Source organism: Gavia stellata, unplaced genomic scaffold (genome assembly GCF_030936135.1).
Source record: "Gavia stellata isolate bGavSte3 unplaced genomic scaffold, bGavSte3.hap2 HAP2_SCAFFOLD_42, whole genome shotgun sequence".
Classification (NCBI taxonomy): domain Eukaryota; kingdom Metazoa; phylum Chordata; class Aves; order Gaviiformes; family Gaviidae; genus Gavia; species Gavia stellata.
Genome location: NW_026776913.1, coordinates 1,146,720 through 1,169,475, shown reverse-complemented (window position 1 = coordinate 1,169,475; position 22,756 = coordinate 1,146,720). Strand labels below are relative to the sequence as shown.

Genomic DNA, 22,756 nt, shown 5'->3' with positions numbered 1-22,756 from the left:
TTCTCTTTCTCAGTGGTTCCTCCCTGCAGGCACAGAAGTGCTCCCTTGCTCAATAGCCAAGGACAGGGCGGGCAGGACCATGGGGTGTCTCCAATGGCACAAAAGGCAAGGGAGGGCTGCACTAGATCCAGACCGTGGGTTTACCAAGAGGGTGTCCTGAACCACTCCCCAGTCTTATGTCCCTTTGCCTTCTGGCTCCTCTAAGCCTCTCCTGGCATTGCATGGTCCTCGGTAGCCCTTGGGCTCCTCGGGTTCACCTTTTCCTCTTGGAGATTCCACCTTAGATTGTCACTCATTTTATGAGATGCCACTCACTGCCAAGTCAGACTCACACACTGTCCCTGGAGATCCCCTGACTTCTCCTGGCAGCTCCCCATTCCTCTCCAGGATGGCATCTGCCACCAGCCCCACTGCAGGTGGGACAGCAACAGGCAGATAAGTCAAAGACCAGTTGCTGTCTGAGTGGACACATGCAACCAGGAAGGGAACTCTTCTTACAGCCCTTGGTCCCTAACACATCACCCTGGGACTCTGAGCTTGTCCCCCTGAATCCACCAAGAACCCCAGGAGAGGAAAAGTCCTTCTGAGGGAGCAGCTCCTGCAGTGTATTCCAGCTTTGGAAGAGGCATCCAGCCTTCTGGCCCTGCCCTGAAGAGCCCCTTTGTCATGGGGGTACTTGCATGGAGGCCAGCTCTGATACAGTGGTTCACTTGCCTGCTCCTGCCTGCAGACACAGGAATGCCACTGTAGAGACAACAGGACTGTCACAAGTTACCCGAGACCTTAAGGGTAACACAAATGCAAGGGCACAGCAGGACAGTGAGGAGAGACCAGCACGGAAAAGGCCATGTCCTGCTGCTGTCCTTGGTCATGGCTCCAGGGAAGCAACAGCCCCGACTTGCAGGCAGCAGAGGGATTGCCCACCGAGGCAGCGAGGGGCAGCCCCAAGGGCAACCGGGGATGCTCCTCCATGGGACAGCTGGGCATTTGCCTCCTGAACCCCTCCAGCATGCTGGGGCTGCTCCCCAGCTCCAGAGGAGATGTGAAGAGATGGCAGCTGAGACAGTTTTTGCTGGTTTCTTTATTGAGTTTATCTAAAGAGAGAGCCTGGATCCATATCTACATGAGGTCTTTGGGTCAAGAAAAAAACAGGTAGGAGGCCAAGAATAATATTATCACATGAATAAAGCAAAACCAGAAATAATAAAAAAAGAAAAAAACCACAACAGAAAAATAAAGACACATATGAGGAAAAGTTAGTCCTGGTTTTCCCTGAGGTACAGTGGGAGCTCAAGTGGGAATATGGGCACCTTATTAATCTGAAGTAGATCATATTCAAATACTTTCCACAGGGCCTCCTTGATTTCCTTGTTCCTCATGCTATAGATAAGGGGGTTGACTACTGGAGGCACGACCGAGTAGAGCACTGCCACCACCAGATCTAGGAATGGGGAGGAGATGGAGAGTGGCTTCAGGTAAGCAAATATGCCAGTGCTGATATACAGGGAGACCACAGCCAGGTGAGGGATGCACGTGGAAAAGGCTTTGTGTGGTCCCTGCTCAGAGGGAATCCGCGGCACAGCCCTCAAGATCTGCACATAGGACAGCACAATGAAAACAAAGCAGCCAAAAGCAAAAATGACACTAACCATGAGAAGCCCGAGTTCCCTGAGGTAGGAATGTGAGCAGGAGCACTTGAGGATCTGGGGAACTTCACAGAAGAACTGGTCAAAGACATTGCCTTTGCAGAGTGGTAGTGAAAATGTATTGGCTGTGTGCAGCACAGCATTGAGCAACCCACTGCCCCAGGCAGCTGCTGCCATGTGGACACAAGCTCTGCTGCCCAGGAGGGACCCGTAGTGCAGGGGTTTGCAGATGGCAATGTAGCGGTCATAGGCCATGACAGTGAGAATGGCACATTCTGTTCCAAGCAAGAAGGTAAACAGAAAGACCTGGGCAGCACATCCTGAGTAGGAGATGGCCCTGGTGTCCCAGAGGGAATTGGCCATGGCTTTGGGAACAGTGGTGGAGATGGAGCCCAGGTCGAGGAGGGAGAGGTTGAGGAGGAAGAAGTACATGGGGCTGTGGAGGTGGTGGTCGCAGGCTATGGCAGTGATGATGAGGCCATTTCCCAGGAGGGCAGCCAGGTAGATGCCCAGGAAGAGGCAGAAGTGCAAGAGCTGCAGCTGACGCGTGTCTGCAAATGCCAGGAGGAGGAACTGGGTGATGGAGCTGCTGTTGGACATTTGCTGTTTCTTGGTCTGGGGCTCTGTCCAAAGAAGGAAAAGACAGGAAAAAATTAGGACAGAAAAGCCACTCAAATTTTCATAGCAATCCCCCCCAGTTGGAATGCATTTCCCTTCTCTAGTTTGTGCTGGCTGAGTGTGCTGTGAGGACCAGGACCTCTGCCCGGGTGCTGCTGAGGAGACAGCTTTGCTCTGCTGCAGGGGGTACATGGGAGCTGGATGGGACAGCTCCGATGTTCACAGATTTCAGATGTCAGATATAATGTACCTGTCATTGAAAAGTTCAATATCTGCACTCATGACTCGGAAGAACATGGACTGCGGAAGAGAGGCTCAGCATCTCTTTTTAATAATTTTGTCTGTGTTTTTTCTTTTCCACAATCACATCTGGTGGGTGTTATTTTTAGGGGTAGAAATCCTCATTTTTATGACTGAAAATGTGAAGTGTCTTGAGATGGGACAGGCAAAATGGCTCAGCTCTTTGTAATTTAATGCAGAGTCAGGAGAGCTGCAGTGTCCATCAGTACTTTTCCCATCTGCCCTGTGCTTTCACTTGTGCTGCCTTGAAGAGGACTTCACACACAAATTACTCTTTTAAAAAAAAATGCTAAACATGGACTCTGATGAGACCAGAGGAGTCCTGTTTCAAAGGACAGCTCTGCAAACTCTTCTCCAGCCCAGCCCAGAGGTGGAGGTGTGATGGAGAGGGCAGGACACGACCCCTCCCAGAGAGAAGCAACTGACTCTGCGAGGAGAGTGCCGACCCCCAAGGAAAGGCTCCGCACTCCCGAGGATCCCACAGCAGAGCTGCGCCTTTCTGGGGGGCAGCTTGCAAGCCCTGCAGGACAGGCAAAGCAGAGACTCGGGGGTCCCTCCGATGGGAGGTTCTACAGAGAGAGTCAGCTCATTGCCCCGCAGACAGTGCCCAGCAGACATCTGCAGGGAAACACAGAAAGAGAGCTGCCTGAGCGCACCCTCCCCCTGTGCTCGTTTGCAGTGTCCTCCCAACCCCGTCCCTGTCTCTGCTGCCTGCAGCTGTCCCTGCCAGGAGCTGGTTCTCTGTCCCCTGTGTCTCCTCCCTGGCAGTGCTCACACAGCCCATCCCACCCGCTGCCTGCTCAGCTCTGCCCTGCAGAGCCCTCCCTGCAGCAGGACACTGCCCAGGGGCATCTCTGGGTGTGCAGGCTCTGAGGGGAACATCAGACCAACCCTGGCGAGGCTGGAAAAGTGACACTGATGCTGTCTGTGACCACGGCATGGTGATTTCCAATACTCCCTGCTTTATTCACCTCTAAGAGGAACAGACTTGGAATTTCAGTGCCTCCTCTGGAAATGCGAGATTAATTTCTATGTGCCATCGCCCACCCAGACAACCCAGAGGAGAAGAGTGAAAGACCAGGATCCTTCCCTTTCAGGCAGCCCCTGCCTTGCTGTGCTTCCTGAAAAGTCTCCTGGGAAGATCCTGCAGTGATGTGGAACTGTGAGCAGCCCTGACCCACACAGCACCCTCTCAACAGCAGAAGCACCCTGCCATTGCACTGGTCTCTCCTTCCACCCCCAGCTTCTCCCCACAGCGCCGTGGGGAGCTCCCCGGGCAGGCTGAGTGCTGACCCTGGCAGGCGGCAGAGTCCCTGCCCCAGCACCCAGCCCCGGGGGTGCAGGGACCCTGCTCGGAAGGACAGCCCTGGGCACCCCTGGCTGCACACCCACCTTCACACCCTGCAGCCGTCCCTGGCAGAAGGCAGCCCTCATGCCCTGTCCCTCTGATGGTGCAGCAGGGAAGCCCTGCTCTGGGGCACCTCCTCCTCCTCTACACTGGAGAACCTGTGGCAGTTCTTCCTGAAAGGTCTCAGAGTTTGTTTGATGTGCCACCATTAGGAGATCTTCTTGTGAACTATACCTAAATTTCCCCACACCCAGAGACTTACCGTGTCAAGGGCTGTGAAGATTTCTCCTCCAGTGAGCTCGCCTCTGTCCTCCCACCCCAGACTGCCTTTAACCTCTCTCTGCCTTGATCCTCTCCCCTCGGTGCCTGCAGGCAGTGCCCTCAGCCCTGCTGCGCTCTGCAGAGGAGCTGCTCCTGGGCAGAGCTGTCTCTCCTCAGCGCTGCCCGCTTGCCCTGAGCTCCCTCCATCCCAGGAGCCCGGCCCAGCTCAGCAGCAGAGGAGCAGCCCACGGCGGCACTTTCTCTGCCCCTCGGGGCTCCCCCCAGGGGTCCCTGGGGCTCCAGGGGAACCTGCTGTGAAACAGGCTGGAGCAATCACTGAGGTTCCCTCCCGCAGCTGGGGAGAGACACTTCTTTCCAGCACTGTCATTTCCCTGCTGAGAGACAGAGTCACGCCTAAATATCAACTTTTCTTGGCCCATCTTTAGACAGGACAGCCAGACAGGGACAGGCAGGGATCTCCTTTACCCCTGCTGAGGGAAGGGATGCAGCTGAGCCCGACAAGGCATCTCATCCTGGGTTTGGAGTGCTGGGGCTGGAAGGGCACTCAGCTCCCTCCCATGCACACCACAGACCCACAGCAGGTGGGATTCCTCCTGCCCCCCTTCAGGTGGACACACAATAGGCACCTGCATGTGAGCTCCTGCTCTCAGCTCCCATGGTAATTAATGGAGCTGGAGGCCAGGAGTGAGCTGTTCAGATGCAGTTGTCTGGTGACATCTGAGGTGCCAGAGGTGGTCAAAGATATGTGCCGCTAATAGAGACAGATTGAAGATACGTGCAGGCTGATGTAGAGACAGGCCAACATCTGGGGCATCTTCTTGGAGGCTCTTGGGAATTTCCTTTGGCCAACTGAAAGGACAGCTGCTGCCCAAATTAAGGGCAACTGATCCTGTCCCTACTCGTTACCTTCAGGTCAGCCTATAGAGATATTCAGATGATGGAATGGAGTCTTATGCCATAGGGAGAGCTCCGTCTCTTTCTTCCTCTCCTCCAGGTGTTGGGTTTACTAGACCTTCACTGACTGTATTGGCAGCTGTCTCGTGTTCATCCCCACATTGTGGTACAGAATTCAAGGCAGCTGCTCAATGTAATGTTCAAATCCAGGCCCACAGAGCTACATGAGATGCCAGGGCTGGCAAGAAAATCACAGGACCAACAGGAAAGCAATTCCCATTCAGGGTGGGTGTGTGACAAGGCACCGCAGGTGGCATTGCAGACAATGCAATTTGGTGGCTGTGTGCCATTGACTGTTGCCATCACTCAGAGGCATCAGTCATCAGATGTCATCAGAGAGGCAACGTCTGTCCCTTCTCTGCCCAATAGCTGCAGGCATTGCGTGAACACAAAGCATCACACAGGGATCTTTATTCACTCCCTTGATGATACAGTCCGGGAACAGAACAATCCTTTTCTCACTGTACCTGCACACTTGTCTTCATGGACTGCGTCCTCCAACCACAGCAATGGTCCATATCAAAACTCAATTGACACTCAAAAGGGAATTCAAGGGCACTAAGATGACCTGTTGGTACTTCAGGAAGAGTTAAGGAAGAGACAGAGAGACTGTGGAACCACTGCTAATTTTAGTAAGAGTAGGTGTAGATAGATCTGAGATGCTCTGTGTCCCCTTTGCCTCAGTTTCCACCAGCAAGGTCTCCCAGGCCTTTGTGCTTTGAGGCAGGGCTCTGGAGGAGAACAACCAGCTGTGAATGGGGATGAAGCCAGGGGTTACCTGAGCAAACTGCACACCTACCAGTCCATTGGACTGTAGGGGCTGCATCCAAGTGTGCTGGGAGAGTTCTTCACCAGTAGATCCTGGTCCATGATGATCCCAGTAAGGAAGGTACTCAGACTCTGTGAAGTATCATTTAAAAGGCAGTTAGGTCAAGGATTATAAGGAGAGAATAGTATAGGTAATCTTTGATCCAGTTAGGTGGTGGGATGCCTAGGTGGTGTAGCATCGAATGGGACTCCCAGCCATGCGAAGCATGCTATGCAGACCCCATCCAGAGAAAAGAGTCTCCTGTTTTGGTCAATCAAACTCTTACTGTATTCCCTTAAGTGGAAATGACTCTATTCCTCTTCTCCACAGTCAGTCAGAAATGATGTTCTCAGGAGACCTTCCTGCTGCATTGTCAGACAGAGACAAGGCCATGCAGGTGCCATGATGGCCAGTACCGCATGGGAGCTGCCCGCAGGCTGCACTGTGACAAGGAGCTGCTGAGGTTGTCCTGTGCCCAAGGGATCTCTGCAGCACAGTACAGGTGTGGAGGCCACGCTGTACACGCAGCACAGCGCAGCACAGCACTAACTCTTCGATTCACAATGGTCTTCTGGTCAGGATCAGTGATCAGGTTTCCCTGTGAGAAGTCTGCACTCCACCCCGGTGCCACAGCTGAGGTGCTGCAGCCCAAATGTGCATGGCCAGGGGGAGCTGGAGCACAGGCAGGAGGAGCTGAAGCCCCAGGACTTGTCACTCTACTGTGATGGTTTGGGATTAAATGAGAAGTGGTGGCACAGCTTGCTGAGCTGGGGTGCTGCAGTGGAGGGATACAGGCTCTGATGGAGAAGGTGATAGGGAGGACAAGAATTGGGGGGAAGCACGCTGTGTGAAGGAGCAGCTAGGATATATGGAGCTCCTCTATGAGATGGGCCACAGGTTGGGACAGTTTCTGTGAGTGAGGATGAGAAGAGAAATCAGTAAGGGTGACATGGTCTCGGCAGTCATATCCTACCTGGTCAGGGAGAGGAAACAGCAATAGTCCTCTCTCAGCAAGCCGAGGAAGTCTCCAGGTTAAGGAGCAGGTTCCTGTGGGGGACTGTAAGTGCCCTGGCATTCCCTGGCCAGGCAAAGTGACAGGATGCTGGCAGCCTGGAGGCTCCTGGGACAAGTTCCGAACAGAGCTGCCAGGTAGGGACAACAAGGGGGATGCTCACCTGGAGGCGGTACTGGCAAACAAGGAAATATTGGGGTCCCAGGTGTCAAAGGAAGGCCAGCAGCAGAGCACAGGCTGGTGGACTCCAGAGGAGAAGACTTTGATATACAGGGGGGACTTATACAGGTGGTGCCATGGGAAGCAGCTCTGAAGGGGGAAGGAGCTCAGGAAATGTGATAGGCCTTGCAGGACAGCCTTTCCCGAGCACAAGAAGGATCTCTCTGAATACCTATGGAAAGTAAACATTCATATGTTGGCCAACATTGCTATGATGGCCAACCCCATCCTGGCTTGTATCAGAAACAGTGTGGCCGGCAGGACTAGGGAAGTGATTGTCCCCCTGTAGAGAGGTGGGTGGGGGTCTCTTCTCCCAAGTGACAAGTGATAGGACAAGAGGAAACAGCCACAGGTTGTGCCAGGGGAAGTTCAGACTGGATATTAGGAAAAGTCTATTCACCGAAAGGGCTGTCAGACACTGGAACAGGCTGCCCAAGGACGTGGTTGAGTCAGCATCACTGGAGGTTTTTAAAAGACATGTGGATGAGGTGCTGAGGGACATGGTTTAGTGGTGGACTTAGCAGGGTTAGGTTTACAGTTGGACTTGATGATCTTTAAGGTTGTTTCCAACCTAAACCATTCTATGAATCGATGATTCTATGATCCTTGTACAGAGTCCGCACAGGTGTGACGCATCAATGCCACCATTACAGAGAAGGAAACAAGGCATTTGACCAGGTCGTTGAACCCTGGAATTGGTATGCCATGCCTCCTGAGGTTCCCGCAAGCACCTAAGCTTTTGTGCAGAGAAGTGTGAGTCCTCTTTAGGTGTCCTGCCTGTCTCCTGCCCCATGCTGTGCTTTAGGCTGTGAAGAGAATCAAAACCAACTTTATGACTCAGTTAGCTTCATTTTACATGCTGAAATGCAGGGCAGATGAAGGGAGCTCTGAGCTTCCAGGCTCTCAGTCGCCCAGTTAGGTCTTCAGAGAATGGAAATGCAGGTAATCCTCTTGTGCCAGTGTACACCACATCAAAATTCTGCCTTCCTTTGTACCTTTTCGCTAACCTGGGATCTGCCCTTTGGCTGCCTTTGGTTAAAAAAGAAACTATTCTTCTCTTCCACCTCCCCCTCCTCAAAAAAGCAGAGAAAAAACATATGGAGCATGGATTACTTAAGGGCAATACTGTAATCTTTAAATGATAAGAGAGAGCAAAGATAGTACAACAAATGGCAAAACATCCTTGAGAGCTTCCTTATTTTCACTTGTCTCCAAAGCTCAGCCTGCTTAGATCTTGAAAGGACTACCTCAAACCTCTGCAACCCAAATCCCTCCAACCTTCTCTTAGCCAAGGTCCTTTAGCCCAGGACACTTCTGCCCATCACTTCAGCGCACTGTCCAATCTCTCTTTTTCAGTTGGGTGACGTCAAGGTACTCCATTGCAACACCTTCCCTACAAATGTCTTCTCTCCATGCTGATCCCACTTGGATCATGCCATGTTATGTATGGCTCCATCCTCCTCTTGCAGAGCTCCATTGGATGGGCAGTTTTCCATTTCTTTCATGCCCATTCACCTTCACAACATTTTCTCTTGCATGCATACCACATATCGTCTGAAGAAGCACATTTACCACCCACAGCTTCACTCTTTACCCACTGCAGGCTGAGATATTTCTCCTCTTGGAGCAGACATTGTGCAAAACTGCTCCATATATGGAAACCCACTTCAATGCTGCATATTCATTTGGGCTAAAAAAAAGGTAATAAATATATCCTGAGCTAGTTTCTCAAAGACACATTTTCAAAGTGGCAAAGCAGTTTCAATATGTAAATGCTGAGAGCCAAGTTACAAAGAGAGAGGGAAAAATAGGTGAAGACTCACAAATTTGTCCAGACTCACAAATTCTCGGTCAGTCAAGAGCAAGTCCCACAGCCTGGGGGACGTTTTCATTACTTGACCCTCCGGGAAGTTTTGTTTCTTGGGCCTCTTGGCTCGAGCCTGTGGCATTGACATTTCCAGGAAGAGGAAGAGTTCCGGTTGAGGTATCAAACTTTTGCCCATCCTGCCTGGAGATCCAGGAGAGTTGTGTCACACAACACCCAGTGTCATAGTGAAGACGGAGGCAGTGTGAATTGTCGCGGTTTGGACTCCAATGGAAACTCAATGCCTGAGCTGTCAGGACCACATTGCTGCAGTTAGACAGAAGTTCCTTGACACGGCTGTGCATTCCGACCTAGTTGGCAGAGTTTTTCACAGCCCTCACTGAAAAGGGCAGGGTGTCAAGGAGCGGAGAACTCATTTCCGTTTCCCAAATCCCAGGGCAGTGCCCAAACCATCCTTTCCTTGTCCCCTGGCATCCCATTGCTTGAGATGCTAATCTGCTGGGGCTTCTCTCAGTAAATATTCAATAATCCTTCAGGTGCTTGTGTGATTTCCCTAAGAGTATCAGCATTTTAAAAATTAGAAAAAAAACTAAACCAAACCCCCAACATTAATCTGCCTAAATATAAATATCTGCAACACAGCAGTTTGCATCTCTGATGACCACTCTGGGCAATGCCAGTTAAATAAGTATTTGCAGTGTCAGCCATTATACCTCATCCTCAAGGACAAATCTACAGCAGTTCAGAGGAAAGGTGCCCTTGAAAAGTCATCTTTTGTGTCCCCACTCCAGAGTGGCAGAGGCTGGATGCCCTTCTCAGGACAGACTCCTTGCCAGGAAGCCACAGGCATGGGGGGAGCTCACCTGGTTCTTACTGGCACTTCACTCGCATCCCTTTTGGTGTATATCCTCCTTCTCTGTGTCTACTCTTTCCACACACAGGAATGACAGAAAAACAAACATTTCATAAAAACTTGTCACAAAGTCCTTGTTAGAGACAAGAATTCCCCCCATGAAATCTGGAGGGAGCCCGGAAGATTGCCTTAAGCACCAAGAAGAGCCAAGAAGCTCAAGGCCTCTTCTGAAGTGCAGCAAATTCTTGCAACCAAGACCTGAGCCTGGAAGTGGGAAGGAATTTCTGTCTGTGGGTGGAGGAGGAACAAGTGTGTTGTGGGAGTATGTCAGGGCTGAAGGCCCTTGCACAAATCAGAGATGATGGAGACATTCCCACCTTGTGCGCTTGCCTCAGCCTAGGAAATGGGGAGAGCCTGCTGCTGGGGGTGTGTGTGCTCAGTCATGCCCCATGAGCTGACCTTGCTCTCTTTTGCAAGAAAGAAGAAAACAGGAGGACTCGGTTTGCAGTATCTAAGTCAGACAGTGGGACACAAATAAGTAATTACATTGTTGGAGGGGAGTCAGAATATGAGAAGGAAAGAAGGGGGAAGTAATGATTTCTGTGTTAAAAGATGGGGAAACTGAGACCCAACTTGTGCATCTTTCCTCTGCGCAAGGATCTACTTTTTTTTTTTTTCAGAGGAGCTGACCCTATCAGAGTAGCTTTCACAGTTGTCCTCTGCTAGGAAGCCCAGAGAACAAGAGGGATTGGATTCACCGAGTTGGATTTAGACATGTCCAGTGGAAGGGCTTGATCCAGCTGCCCACTTCTCCCTGCCAATAGGGAGATGCCCTGAGGAATCCCAGACATGCAGGAATGCCACGCCTCAGCCTAGCTGGGTGACAGAAGAGAAAACAGCATGCTTAGAGTCAGTTTCCTCCCACTCCTGGGCAGGTCCGGCATTTCAACAGCTCCCACTTCCAGGATCACAACTGGCTTTACTTTAAAGAAGGAAGAAAGCCAGGCAAGTTTTTTACACTCTTCAAGACCAGACCTATATTTCTTTAAGACACAAATTCCCTTCTCCCGCTTCTCATTCCACAACCAGTCCCAAGATTCTGCACTTCTAAAGATATACCTGGTACACAAAAGAGGCACTTACGAGTGGTCCCCACTTGATCAGAAGAGATCCACCACCTGTTTATTCCTGGTGGATCACAACATGTATGAGCTCTCAAGGCAGGCCACAGTTTTTCTGAGTGCATTCCCAAGAGCCCCCTTGACCTCCCTGTTCCGCAGGCTGTAGAGGAGTGGATTGACCAGGGGCATGAGGATGGTGTAGAAAAAGGAGAGGACTTCATGGAGCTGCCTCAGGGAGGCTGTCCTGGGTGTCATATAGACAAGGACGAGGGTGCCATAGAAAACAGTCACCACGATGAGGTGAGAGGAGCGGGTGGAGAAGGCCTTCTGCCTCCCCATGGTGGTTGGGATCCTCAGGACTGCAGCTCTGATGCAGATGTAGGATACCAGTGTGAGTCCAAATGGGAAGGCTCCACACACATGGGTGTGTCCCAGTGGGTGGCTCCCCAATTTGGCACAAGTCCCTGATGATTCCCTGTCTCAAACTTCATATCTTTATCGTGACTTGGAGATGGCCGAGGCAGTCACCTAGACAGCCCAGAGAGCTCCTGGAATGGAGGAGCCCTTTTACTCAGTCATTCACCCCACCTACACTAGGGTGCGTTGTTCCTGAAGGTGCTTCCATGGGGAGGGTGCCTCAGATTCACTGCTCGCTGTAAATCACATCCCATGTAGATGGCTGAGAGACAACTGTGAGAGAGCTGAGGGATTGAGATGGATCCCTAAGATACGAGCAAGATGGAGAAAGAGACAGCGAGAGATTAAGAGAGTTGAGAACATAAGGGGCATGTCTTGGCACCCTGGCCCCATACACTCTGCCCCAACCTCTGCCTGTCCACTGAGGTGTGTGAGTGCCCATTAGCTTATGCCCCACAGCTCTGACTGCACTGACCACCACGCTGCCTGTATCTGGGTTCAGCAGTGTCAAGCACACAGAGAGGGTATCTAGAGGGAAGAGGGAGCTGGAATGAGAAGATAGGCAGGACAGGACTGTACCAAGAAACATGGTCTCACTTCATAGCTGCCACTGTGCCAAGAGCCACTGGCACTAAATGGCAACACTGTGATAGGGATTAGAGAAGAGGAGAGGTTTCCTTTTAATTTTGGAGAGACTTTAAGGTACAGTTGTAACCCTCAGGTCTTCAAAGGAGGGCCCCGCTGAGCAAGAGTCCCTCCCTTCTGCAAATGACCACACGTTGCCCGGTATGTGGCTCAGGGCACTTGGCATTACCTATGGGAAAACTAAGCTGCCAAGTCGATGCTAAGTACAGTTCTCCTGAAGACCACTGTAGGAGGAGATGATATCACCCTCTAGAGTGCTGATCCTTCCCCGCTATCAAAGGAGGCCAGAGAATGAACTCATCTTTTTAGACATTAAAGTTATAAAAGTCTATGTCTGAACAAGCTAATTCCTCTGAATGTGCTGGATTAGCTGAAGTATTGGCTCTGGGAGCATTGTGTCAAGGACTGGACATTTATTTCACCAAACATGAGTGATCTGGAGACAGGTGCACTGTTACTCCAAACTACATTCCTGACCAATATTCTAGATTCTGGACCAAAATAGAAGAGAGGTCATTCTCAACAGTTCAACTGGACTGAATTTCAGGCATGTTTTTGTTCTGACCAGGACGTTAACGGAGATGTATTTTCCACTTGGTCGAAAAATTAAGCTGTTATTGTTCTCTTCATTGTGTTCCACCTATGTCCTGTCATTTCCTAAAGACTAAGAGGTTCAGCAAAGATCTGTCACCAAAATAAGCAGGAAACCAGATTTCGGAGCAAGGCGCAGTTGCATGAGAACCGGACGAGGGCGAAGCTTGTTGAGAATTGGGTGTGCCATGGAGGGATGAAGTCCTCTGCTTGTTGCTCTCTGTCTTGGTTTGCACGCTTAGAAAATGCCACTGTGGTATTCACCAGGGTTTGTAAAGTGCTTGTAGGTCATTTGAAAGGCATTGCTATGCAGGGTCATCTTATGATGACGTGTTGCAGAAGAGAGTCTGGTGTGATATTCGATTAAGGAGATCTTACACTGCTAAGAAAGAGAGGTCTCATTTCTGCAGATGCATCATAATCATGTGTTTGCCCTCCCCACCCCTCTCCCCTTTCAAAATCCACTTACAACACCTCTCCTCAGGTGGAAAAGCAGTTTCTGAAGATTATCCCACTTCTTTTGAAACCTGCCTTGAGAGCATCTTTCATCAGCTGGTTCCTGAGCCTGAAAACAAAGGGACTCATCAAAGGAGTTGGCACTGTGTTGAGAAGGGCCACTGCCTTGTTTCAGGAAATGAGGTGACTTGAAGGCTGGACATAAATGAAGATGCAGTCCAGAAGGGAGCAGAAGTAGCACTGAGTTAAGCAGCCTGGGCAGGATATGGCTTTGCTGGCCATGCACAAGTTTTCTACGGCTTTGGGTATGATGGATATGGTGATGAAAACCTCCAAACAGGAGAGGTTACAGAGGGAAAAGTCTGTGGGACTGTGGAGGTCTCCTTCAGCAAGAATGAGGGAATGATCAGCAGGTTTGTCCCTAAGATCACCAGGTACGAAGCCAGGAGAGCGATTGCCATGAGGGGCTCCTGATGGTGGAGGGAGGGGAAGCCCAAGAGAAGGAACTCTGTGACAGTTGTATGGTTCAACATTTCTGCATCCGAGCTGCAGTGGTGGGGGGCGAGGGGAGAATAACCCCATACATCAGGACAGGCTGGGACGTGAGCAGCTGAGGAGCAGGGCCTGGGCACTACGAGGGATGCCCTACAACCGGTAGCGTATGGTCCCTATGAACAAGGGCAGCTGCACGTGGGGCTGTGTTAGGAGGAGTGTGGGCCACCCAGACAACTTGAGAGATCATCCCCCTTGACTCAGCACTGGTGTGGCTCCACACACATGGGTATGTCCCAGAGGGCGGCTCCCCAGTTTGGAGAAGTCAGGAGGAACTAGAGAGTGTCGAGTGCAGGTCTGCCAAGATGGGGTATGGGACCGGGTGCATATGATCTGTGTGGGGCGGCTGAGGGACCTGGGCAGCATTGACCCAGTGGCAGAGAGGCTCAGAGCAGTATAGGAGTAGCCTGAGACTGCTGGAAAGGTGGTTTCAGAGATGATGAATCTTTTGTTCGTAGTGGGAAATGGCATGAGAAAGAACTTATAGCACAAAGTGCAGCTGGAGAGCTCCAGACTGGACACGAGGAAAGAGAAATGTCACTCGAAGGGCAGTGCTGTGGTGTAAGAAGTCACCCAGAGGGAGACTGGATCAACCCAAGGCTTTGTGTTGCAAGGGACAACGAGGAAGGATGGAGAGATATCAGTAAAGGAAGATGCTCAGGTGAGAGCCAGGTGGGGTAGCAGGGTGGATGTCTACAGCCTGCAGAGAAAGAGGTGCAGGTGTGGGAGACCGTAGGACAGCCAATGGTGGAGATGAGAGAGGGATGAAGTCGAAAAAGCCCCCAAGAGAGATCAGCTCTTTCCCTCCTCGGCTGTGGCTGTTGTCTCTGCCACTGACACCCATGAGGAAGCACCTTGTCCTTACAGCACTCGGGGCTCATTGCCTCCCCTTCCCCACCTGGGAGCCTGGGAGGTATCGTACCGTAGTCCTGCCCTGGGCATTGCCCATCCCCACATCACACCGCCCCAGGAAGAGCCCTGAGCAATGTGTGAGGGACCGGATCTCCTTCCCAGGGGCTGGGGGTCAGAGCTTGGCCCTTTGCCTTTAGGTAACACATCCAGGGTTACTCAGAATCTCTTCCTTCACATTGCCTTTGCCTAACTGTCATCACTGCCTGGAGTTTTCTGCTCTAAGCAGCCCCTGGGGAGGCTTTGTCAGCAATGTCCCTCCGTGGGACCCATTAACACTCCAAGAAACAGTGGAGATTGCATCAGACACTGACTTCTTGAGAGGTTTCTTCAACTTCCTCTCCCTGTCTGAGGTTTATGGACTCGGCACCAAACCCACCTGAGGGGTCATTAAAACACCTTGAGATGGTCCTCTGCTGCTGAGCTGTGCCGGGCTCCTGGGACAGAGGGAGCTCAGGGCAAGCGGGCATCACTGCCGAGAGACAGCTCTGCCCAGGAGCAGCTCCTCTGCAAAGCTCAGAAGGGCTGAGGGCACTGCCTGCAGGCACCGAGGGGAGAGGAGTGAGGCAGCGAAGGGTTTAAGTCAGTCAGGAGGAGGAGTATGCTGAGAGCGCAAAGTAGGAGAAATCTTCACAGCCCTTGACATGGTAAGTCTCTGGCTGCAGGGCAATGCAGCTGGAGTTTGTGGAGGGCTCTCATAAACGTGGCATAGTCCCCAGGAATCTCACTCCTGTGTAGAGGAGGTGGCAGGGCATGACGGCTGCCTTCTCCCAGGGATGAGGAGTGAGGCATTGAAGGGTTTAAAGGCAGTCTGGGGTGGGAGGACAGAGGCGAGCTCACTGGAGGAGAAATCTTCACAGCCCTTGACACGGGAAGTCTCTGGCTGCAGGGCGATTTAGGTACAGTTCATGGGCAGATCTCCTAATGCTGGCACATCCCACAAACTCTGAGAGCTTTCAGGGAGAACTGTCACAGGTTCTCCAGTGTAGAGGAGGAGGAGGTGCCCCAGAGCAGGGCTTCCCTGCTGCACCATCAGAGGGACAGGGCATGAGGGCTGCCTTCTGCCAGGGACGGCTTCAGGGTGTGAAGGTGGGTGTGCAGCCAGGGGTGCCCAGGGCTGTCCTTCCGAGCAGGGTCCCTGCACCCCCGGGGCTGGGTGCTGGGGCAGGGACTCTGCCGCCTGCCAGGGTCAGCACTCAGCCTGCCCGGGGAGCTCCCCACGGCGCTGTGGGGAGAAGCTGGGGGTGGAAGGAGAGACCAGTGCGATGGCAGGGTGCTTCTGCTGTTGAGAGGGTGCTGTGTGGGTCAGGGCTGCCCTCAGCTCCAGATCACTCTGAGGACATTTGCAGAGGGTTGTTCACCTCCTCAGCAGCTGGACCTCCAGCGTAGGACCAGTGCATGTGTCCTACAGTCGATACACAACAAATATGCTAAAAACAAGTGCCCTGCAGTGTTGCTATCTGTGAGGTGGAGAGCACGGCTGGGTAAGGGGAAGGCTTCACTTCATACCCATCAGCCTTTCTCTCCTTGCTTCAGTTTTTCAGACCACAGACATATTATGTATTTCCACACCTGCCTGTGGTGCTCTCAATCTCAGGAGTTGGTGTGGAGGGTGAAGGTCAGCTTCTGTTTTGACTTCAAGTCTGGGGACACAGCGCCAGGTGTGTCTTCATGGCAGGTAGATGCCTCAGTTTTTTTTTAAACTGTGAGGCACCATGTCGCTCAGTTGGTGGGGTTGGGGAGTGAGCTGACTCACTCATCGTTCAGCTGAGGGAGGGGGAAGTCAGAGAAGTCCTTCTCAACTTGTCACTGCCTTTTTCTCCTTGCACAGTTCCCCATGCCCGGAGGAAGAAAATGTCCAACAGCAGCTCCATCACCCAGTTCCTCCTCCTGGCATTCACAGACACGCGGGAGCTGCAGCTCTTGCACTTCTGCCTCTTCCTGGGCATCTACCTGGCTGCCCTCCTGGGAAATGGCCTCATCATCACCGCCATAGCCTGCGACCACCTCCTCCACAGCCCCATGTACTTCTTCCTCCTCAACCTTTCTTTCATCGACCTGGGCTCCATCTCCACCACTCTCCCCAAAGCCATGGCCAATTCCCTCTGGCACACCAGGGCCATTTCCTACTCAGGATGTGCTGCCCAGGTATTTCTGTTTCTCTTTCTCAGTGCAGCAGAGTTTTCTCTTCTCACCATCATGGCCTATGACCGCTACATTGCCATCTGCAATCCCCTGCACTACGGGACCCTCCTGGGCAGCAGAGCTTGTGTCCACATGGCAGCAGCTGCCTGGGGCAGTGGGTTGCTCAATGCTGTGCTGCACACAGCCAATACATTTTCACTACCACTCTGCCAAGGTAATGCTGTGGACCAGTTCTTCTGTGAAATCCCACAGATCCTCAAGCTCTCCTGCTCAGACGCCTACCTCAGGGTAGTTGGGCTTCTTGTGGTTAGTGCTTGTTTTAGTTTTGGGTGTTTTGTTTTCATTGTGCTGTCCTATGTGCAGATCTTGAGGGCCGTGCTGAGGATCCCCTCTGAGCAGGGACGGCACAAAGCCTTTTCCACGTGCCTCCCTCACGTGGCTGTGGTGTCCCTGTTCCTCAGCACCATCATGTTTTCCTACCTGAAGCCCCCCTCCATCTCCTCCCCATCCCTGGACCTGGTGGTGGCAATTCTGTACTCAGTGGTGCCTCCAGCAGTGAACCCCCTCATCTACAGCATGAGGAACCAGGAGCTCAAGGATGCCATCAAGAAATGGTTTTCACGGACACTTTTCAACAGCTGAGACCTGCCATCTCCTTCACACATGATTCCCAGTGCATCCTGTAATGTGTTAGAGCTTTGTTTATTCACTCTGTTGCTGGTTTTGTTGTTGTTATTTCTCCCTGTCATTTTCCTGCATGACTGTTTGAATTTGTCCCACTACACCTGAGGCAGGAACGTGCTCTCTCTCATCTGGCCACCTCAGAAAAATTTGTGTAACTCTGGCTCATATCTGACTCTCTCACACTAGCTCTGTAGTAAAATGGGGTCTCCCCTGAACGCTTCCTGCATGGTTGGCTCTTCTTCCAAAGCTGCTATCAAGCAGAACAAGAGTCCAAAAGGGCCCATTGATCCACGGATATGGGAGCAAAAACCTCCTTGTCACATTATGACCTCTTAGAGACCAAGGGATGGATTTTGAACTGATCTCTGGGTGTGTCTAGTGACAGTGGGGATGGTGAGTGTCACTGAGGGACATACCCAGGGCTGAGCCATCAGGGTGAGCATCTCCTGCCTCGAGCAGGAGAGATGGACAAGACAATGGTCAAGTCTCTTCCAACCTGAGTTATTCTGTCATGCAGTGAGTCTTTTCCTTGGAGACAGAAAAGGCAGAGGAAGGAGAAAAGACAGAGAGGCAGAAGTAGAGATGAAATGTGCCAGTATAAAGACAGAAGTTCTTCTGAGCAATGCTTCTCCAATTGAAGAAATGATAAGAAAATTTATTTTGCTGAGGGGCTGCATAAAACCACTCACAGAGAGCGAGGGAGTGTAATCAGCTTGCCCGTACCTGCCCTTGCTGCTATTAATAAAAAACTATGAAGAAAATCATGAAACTTCATGAAAAGCCAGCCATGCTGGAAAGGAAGATTTTTCCAGGTATTACATCGAGTTCTTTTCTGCAGAGGTTTCCAGTTTTCTCCTGAAAATCTACTGGATTCAGTTACCCACGCAGAGTTGGTCGCTGTCCTTTGGAGCTGAAGCACCCACGTGGGAAATGAATCCCATGACATCTGGGAGCCCTTCTGGAGCCTGAGCTGGTAGGCAGGCAGGGTACCTCGGGGTGGTGGAAGACATCGCCTGCCTTCAGCGCCGCTGGGCAGCGCTGTGACGAGGCCTCTCCAGCACAGCAGCACGCTGTGTCCCCTTGGGTGCTGGCTGTGAGGTCAGGTCTGAGCAGCCAGCGGTGGGAATACAGATACTCTGAGGTCTCGAAAGCCATTGCAATGCTGCCCCCAACAAGATGACAGATTTGGGGAGGTCAGGGGGAGCTGGGACAAGATTTGGAGGAGGGAAGAGAGGTTTGGCCAAGAGAGATGAAAGGTTTTGAAGAGGAAAGATGCATTTGGGTAGTTTTGATGCCACCATGATACTGACTGAGAAAACATTCACGTGAGGCCTTTACCCTCTTTCTAAGCAGTAACCTCAAGCCCTAACCCTACCCCAAAATGGCACCCTTCACCCTGACAGGAACCCACTGCTCTAATCCCTAACCTCAAACCTTACCTCTAAACCAAAGCCCCAAACCAGAAACTCCTCCTCCTACCCTGTTTCTCACTCCAATTCCCAGCCTTTATCCCTGCCATTAAATGCTAGCCTTGACCCTCACCCTCCCCACAGCCCAACACAAACCCTAATCCACAAAGCGAGCCCCTCCCCTGGCACTAACTGGACACCCTCAGCAGAACACCAAACCCTCCCCGAAGCCCAACAGGGCCAAGGTCTTTGTCCTCTTGGCTATGGCAGTTGCCTCTGCTACCGACACCTACCAGGAGAAACCCGGAGGCTCTGGACTTTGGTTCTTCCTCGCCCCTTCTGGGGAGGCTGGGAAGTGTTGCGCTGTTTTTCTGCACTTGGCATTGCTCATCCTCACATCCCCCTGCCCCCAGGAAGAGCCCTGAGCCACACGTGAGGGACCAGCTCTGCCTGCCCAGGGCCTGGGGCTCAGGGTTTGGCCTTTCTGCTTCACCTAACAATCCAAGGGCTTTCTCAGCATTACAGCCACCTGCACAGTGCCTTTGCCTCCCTGCAATCACAGCCTCCAGTTATCGGCTCTAACGAGTCCCTGGGGAGGCTCTGTCAGTAATGGCCCTCAGTGGGACCCATTAATGCTTCAAGGTACTTCAGCTTTTGCTTCTGCCTTTGACTTCTTGAGAGGTTTGATCCCTCTCATCATCAGAGGTTCATGGACTACAGGCCCAAATACACCGTGGGGCTCATTAAAACACAGAAAGCCCTAAGGAGCTATTTCCCTGCGTGTCACTTTCTTCCAGTCTTCAAGACTTGTACAGCTAATTGGAATCATTTCATAGTGCAGTTAAAGAGGAAGATTTCAAAGTGCCCTAATAAAAAATACATTTTTTAAAATGTTACATTTTATTCCTTTCAGTTTAAAGAAGAGGTGACAGCAGCATTCTCCAGTTGATATTGACCCAGAGTGTCGGGGAGGAAAAGCAGTCCCTTGAGGCCTGACACTGCACGGACACCCTTGCTCCTCACCTCCCCAGCCCCACCATTTCTGTCCTTGGCCACCTGGGACTTGCCTCACTTTGCCTTCGATCAGACTTCTCGGGACTCTGGGAGCTGAATGTTACAGCGCCATTGCACCACCTCCCACCTGCTTTCCTTAGAGAACTGCCTGCACACCGGCACAGAGGGAATGTTCCTCTTTGCAAGCAAAGAGAAGGAAAGCAAGGAAAAGTTTCATAAACATTAAAACGCACTCCTCAGCCACACGTAAAGAACAAGCTAGGTCTCATGAGGCTGACTTTCGACAAGGGATAATCTCATGAGAAATGCTTTAGATAGGGAGATACAAAAAAGTAAATATCAACATAATTAAAGAGTTGGCTCTTAAAGAGAGACAATTAGACTACTGAAGGACAGGCCGGCTTTTAGTCCCTGAAGCTCAAAGCAGCAGCATAGGTGAGAGGTACCAGAACGAACAAAGAGAAAGGGAAGGAGAAAACTGGAGAATAATGGAAAGGGCCTTTGCCCAGGCAGTCGTCATCTGAAACGATGATTTAGAAATGGTCTTTGTAGGACAGGCAGAAGAGTGGTCCTGAAGTTACAGGGGAAGGTCAACATTTCCTTGGAATATGCCTTTTGAAAGGTCATGGGATTGGTAGAGGTCTCTTGTGAGTGAGGACAAAGCAATGGTGCACCCCTCTTGGAAGGAGGCCAAAAGTGCAGCCCAGGGAACCCCAGGCTGTACAAGCTCACTTTGGTGGGGAGTGTGTCATCAGTTAGAGGCCTCTTGGGTGACATTTCTGGGACCTTGAAAGAGAAGAATTTGTCCAAAAGCAGTCAGCATGGACTTACCAAGGGTGAATCGTGCCTCCCCAACTTGATTACCTTCATGATGAAGTAGCTGCATTTGTGCATGAGGGGAGACAGTGGATGTTGTTTACCTCAGCTTAAGCAAGACTTGTGGCATGGTCTCCCTCAATATTCCTCTACCCAAGTTAGGTTCTTACAGTCTGGATGGGTCGACAAACAGGAGGGTGAAGCACCAGTTGGATGATCAGGCTGAGAGAGCAGTGGTGACGGGGTCATACCCTACCTGGAGGCCACTGGGACATACTGGGGCATTGTGGGGCAGCACAGGGGACTCTGCTGAGACCTGGGCAGTTTAATACGTGTAGCTATGACTTGGAGGAGGCAACTCTCACCTTGTTTGTTGATGATCCTAAATTGGGAGGACCATTGCTGTGCCCTAGGGATGCCATAGAGGGGAAACTGGAGAGGTGGGAGGACCGTCCTGTCAGAACCTTCATGGGACAGAAGGTGGCCAAATGGCAGGTCCTGCGCCTGGGACAGACTAACATGTGCAGTGGTAGGGGCTGAGGACAGCCTGGCTGGGGATCAGCTCTGCGTAAAAGGCCCTGGTGGTGCTGGGGGGCAGAAACCAAAACATGATCCCACCACGTGTGTGTGGTAGCAAAGGCAGCCAGCAGTGCCCCGGTGTGTATAAAGTGGAGCCTCAGCAAAAGAGTGAGGGAAGTGATTGTCTCCCCCTGCTAATCTCTAATTAGAACATCTGTACACTACCATGTAAATTTTTGGGCCTCATGTGGGGCAGGGGAGGAGGGAGTGAGCGGCTGTGTGGCTGCTGGGCTATTGGCCAGAGAAAACCCACCACAGCAAGGAACATGTTGATAGCTGGGAGCAAGTTCAGAGGAGGGCCACCAAGATGCTCAGGGGCTGGAGAATGTTCCTTGGAAGAGGAACTGAGGGGAAAGTTCTTGTTCATCCTGGAGAAGGGAAGGCCTTGGGAATCTCAGAGCAGCCTGCCAGTCACTGCGGGAATTTTTTCAGGAAGATGGATCCACTCTCGTCACCGTGATCTTTGGCAGGAGGATAATGGTCAATAGTCAAATGTTGAAATAAGGACTATTAAGGCTGGAGATAAGGAAAATCTTGTTCTCCATGAGGGCATCCAAGCATCAGAGTGGGTTTCCCAGAGACATTGTGCCATCACTGTCCTTGGATGCTTTCAGCCTCCACTGGATAAAGCCTTAAGCAACATGGTCTGACTCCATAGCTGCTTCTGCCATGAGCAGGAGGTCAGACTAGGGAGAGTGGAAACCTTACAGAGAGAGCTGGATAGACTAGAGAGCTGGGTTTTCACCAAACGTATGGAATTTAACAAGAGCAAGTGCCGGATTCTCCAATTGGATGCGGTAGTCCGGGTTATACGTACAAATTGGGGGAGGAGAGGCTGAAGAGCAGCCCTGCAGAGAGAGATCTGGGGGTTTGGGTTCATGGCAAGTTGAATAGGAGCCAACAGTGTTCCCTGGCAGCCCAAAGGGCCACCCGTGTCCTGGGGTGCAACAAGCACAGCATAGCTGTGTGCAGTTTTGGGTGCCTCAACAGAAGAAGGACATGAAGGTATTAGAGTGTGTCCGGGGGAGGGCCACCAATATGGTGAAAGATCTTGAGGGCAAGATTTACGAGGAACAGCTGAGGTCACTTGGTTTGTTCAGGTTGGAGAAGAGAAGGCTGAATGGTGACCTCATCGCAGTCTACAACCTCCTCAAGGGGGCAGCGGAGGGGGAGGTGCTGATCTCCTCTCTCTGGTGACCAGCGATAGGACCCGAGGAAATGGAATGGAGCTGCGTCAGGGGACGTTCAGATTGGACATGAGGAAAAAGTTCTTCACTGAGAGTGTTGTTAGTCATGGGAACAGGTCCCCCATGGAAGTGGTGACGGCATCAAGCCTGTCACAGTTCAAGGGGCGCCTAGACAACACTCTTAGTCATGTGTTTTATTTTTAGGTAGTCCTGTGAGGAGCAGGGAGTTGGACTCAATGACCCTTATGGGTCCCTTCCAACTTGAGATATTCTGTGATTCTATGATTCTAAGGGACGATAAGGCTCGGTATAGGGAGAAAGCTTTACAGCATGAAGAAAGTAAAAGTTTCCCAGGGAGTGTGTGCT

General features: G+C 51.6%; 2 protein-coding genes across 2 annotated transcripts; one reads left to right on the top strand and one right to left on the bottom strand.

Annotated features, from left to right (window-relative positions):
- Positions 1-1,256: 1,256 nt before the first annotated feature.
- LOC132321444 (olfactory receptor 14I1-like) lies at positions 1,257-2,216 on the bottom strand (the record flags this gene model as incomplete). Its single annotated transcript, XM_059834940.1, has 2 exons — positions 1,257-1,703; positions 1,851-2,216. Coding segments are annotated over 2 exons (813 nt in total), but the record flags the coding sequence as incomplete, so codon positions are not given.
- Positions 2,217-16,410: 14,194 nt separating this feature from the next.
- Positions 16,411-17,343, top strand: LOC132321443 (olfactory receptor 14C36-like). The gene has a single exon (XM_059834939.1). It carries the CDS (start codon positions 16,411-16,413, stop codon positions 17,341-17,343), a length of 933 nt encoding a protein of 310 aa, XP_059690922.1.
- The last annotated feature ends 5,413 nt before the right edge of the window (positions 17,344-22,756 follow it).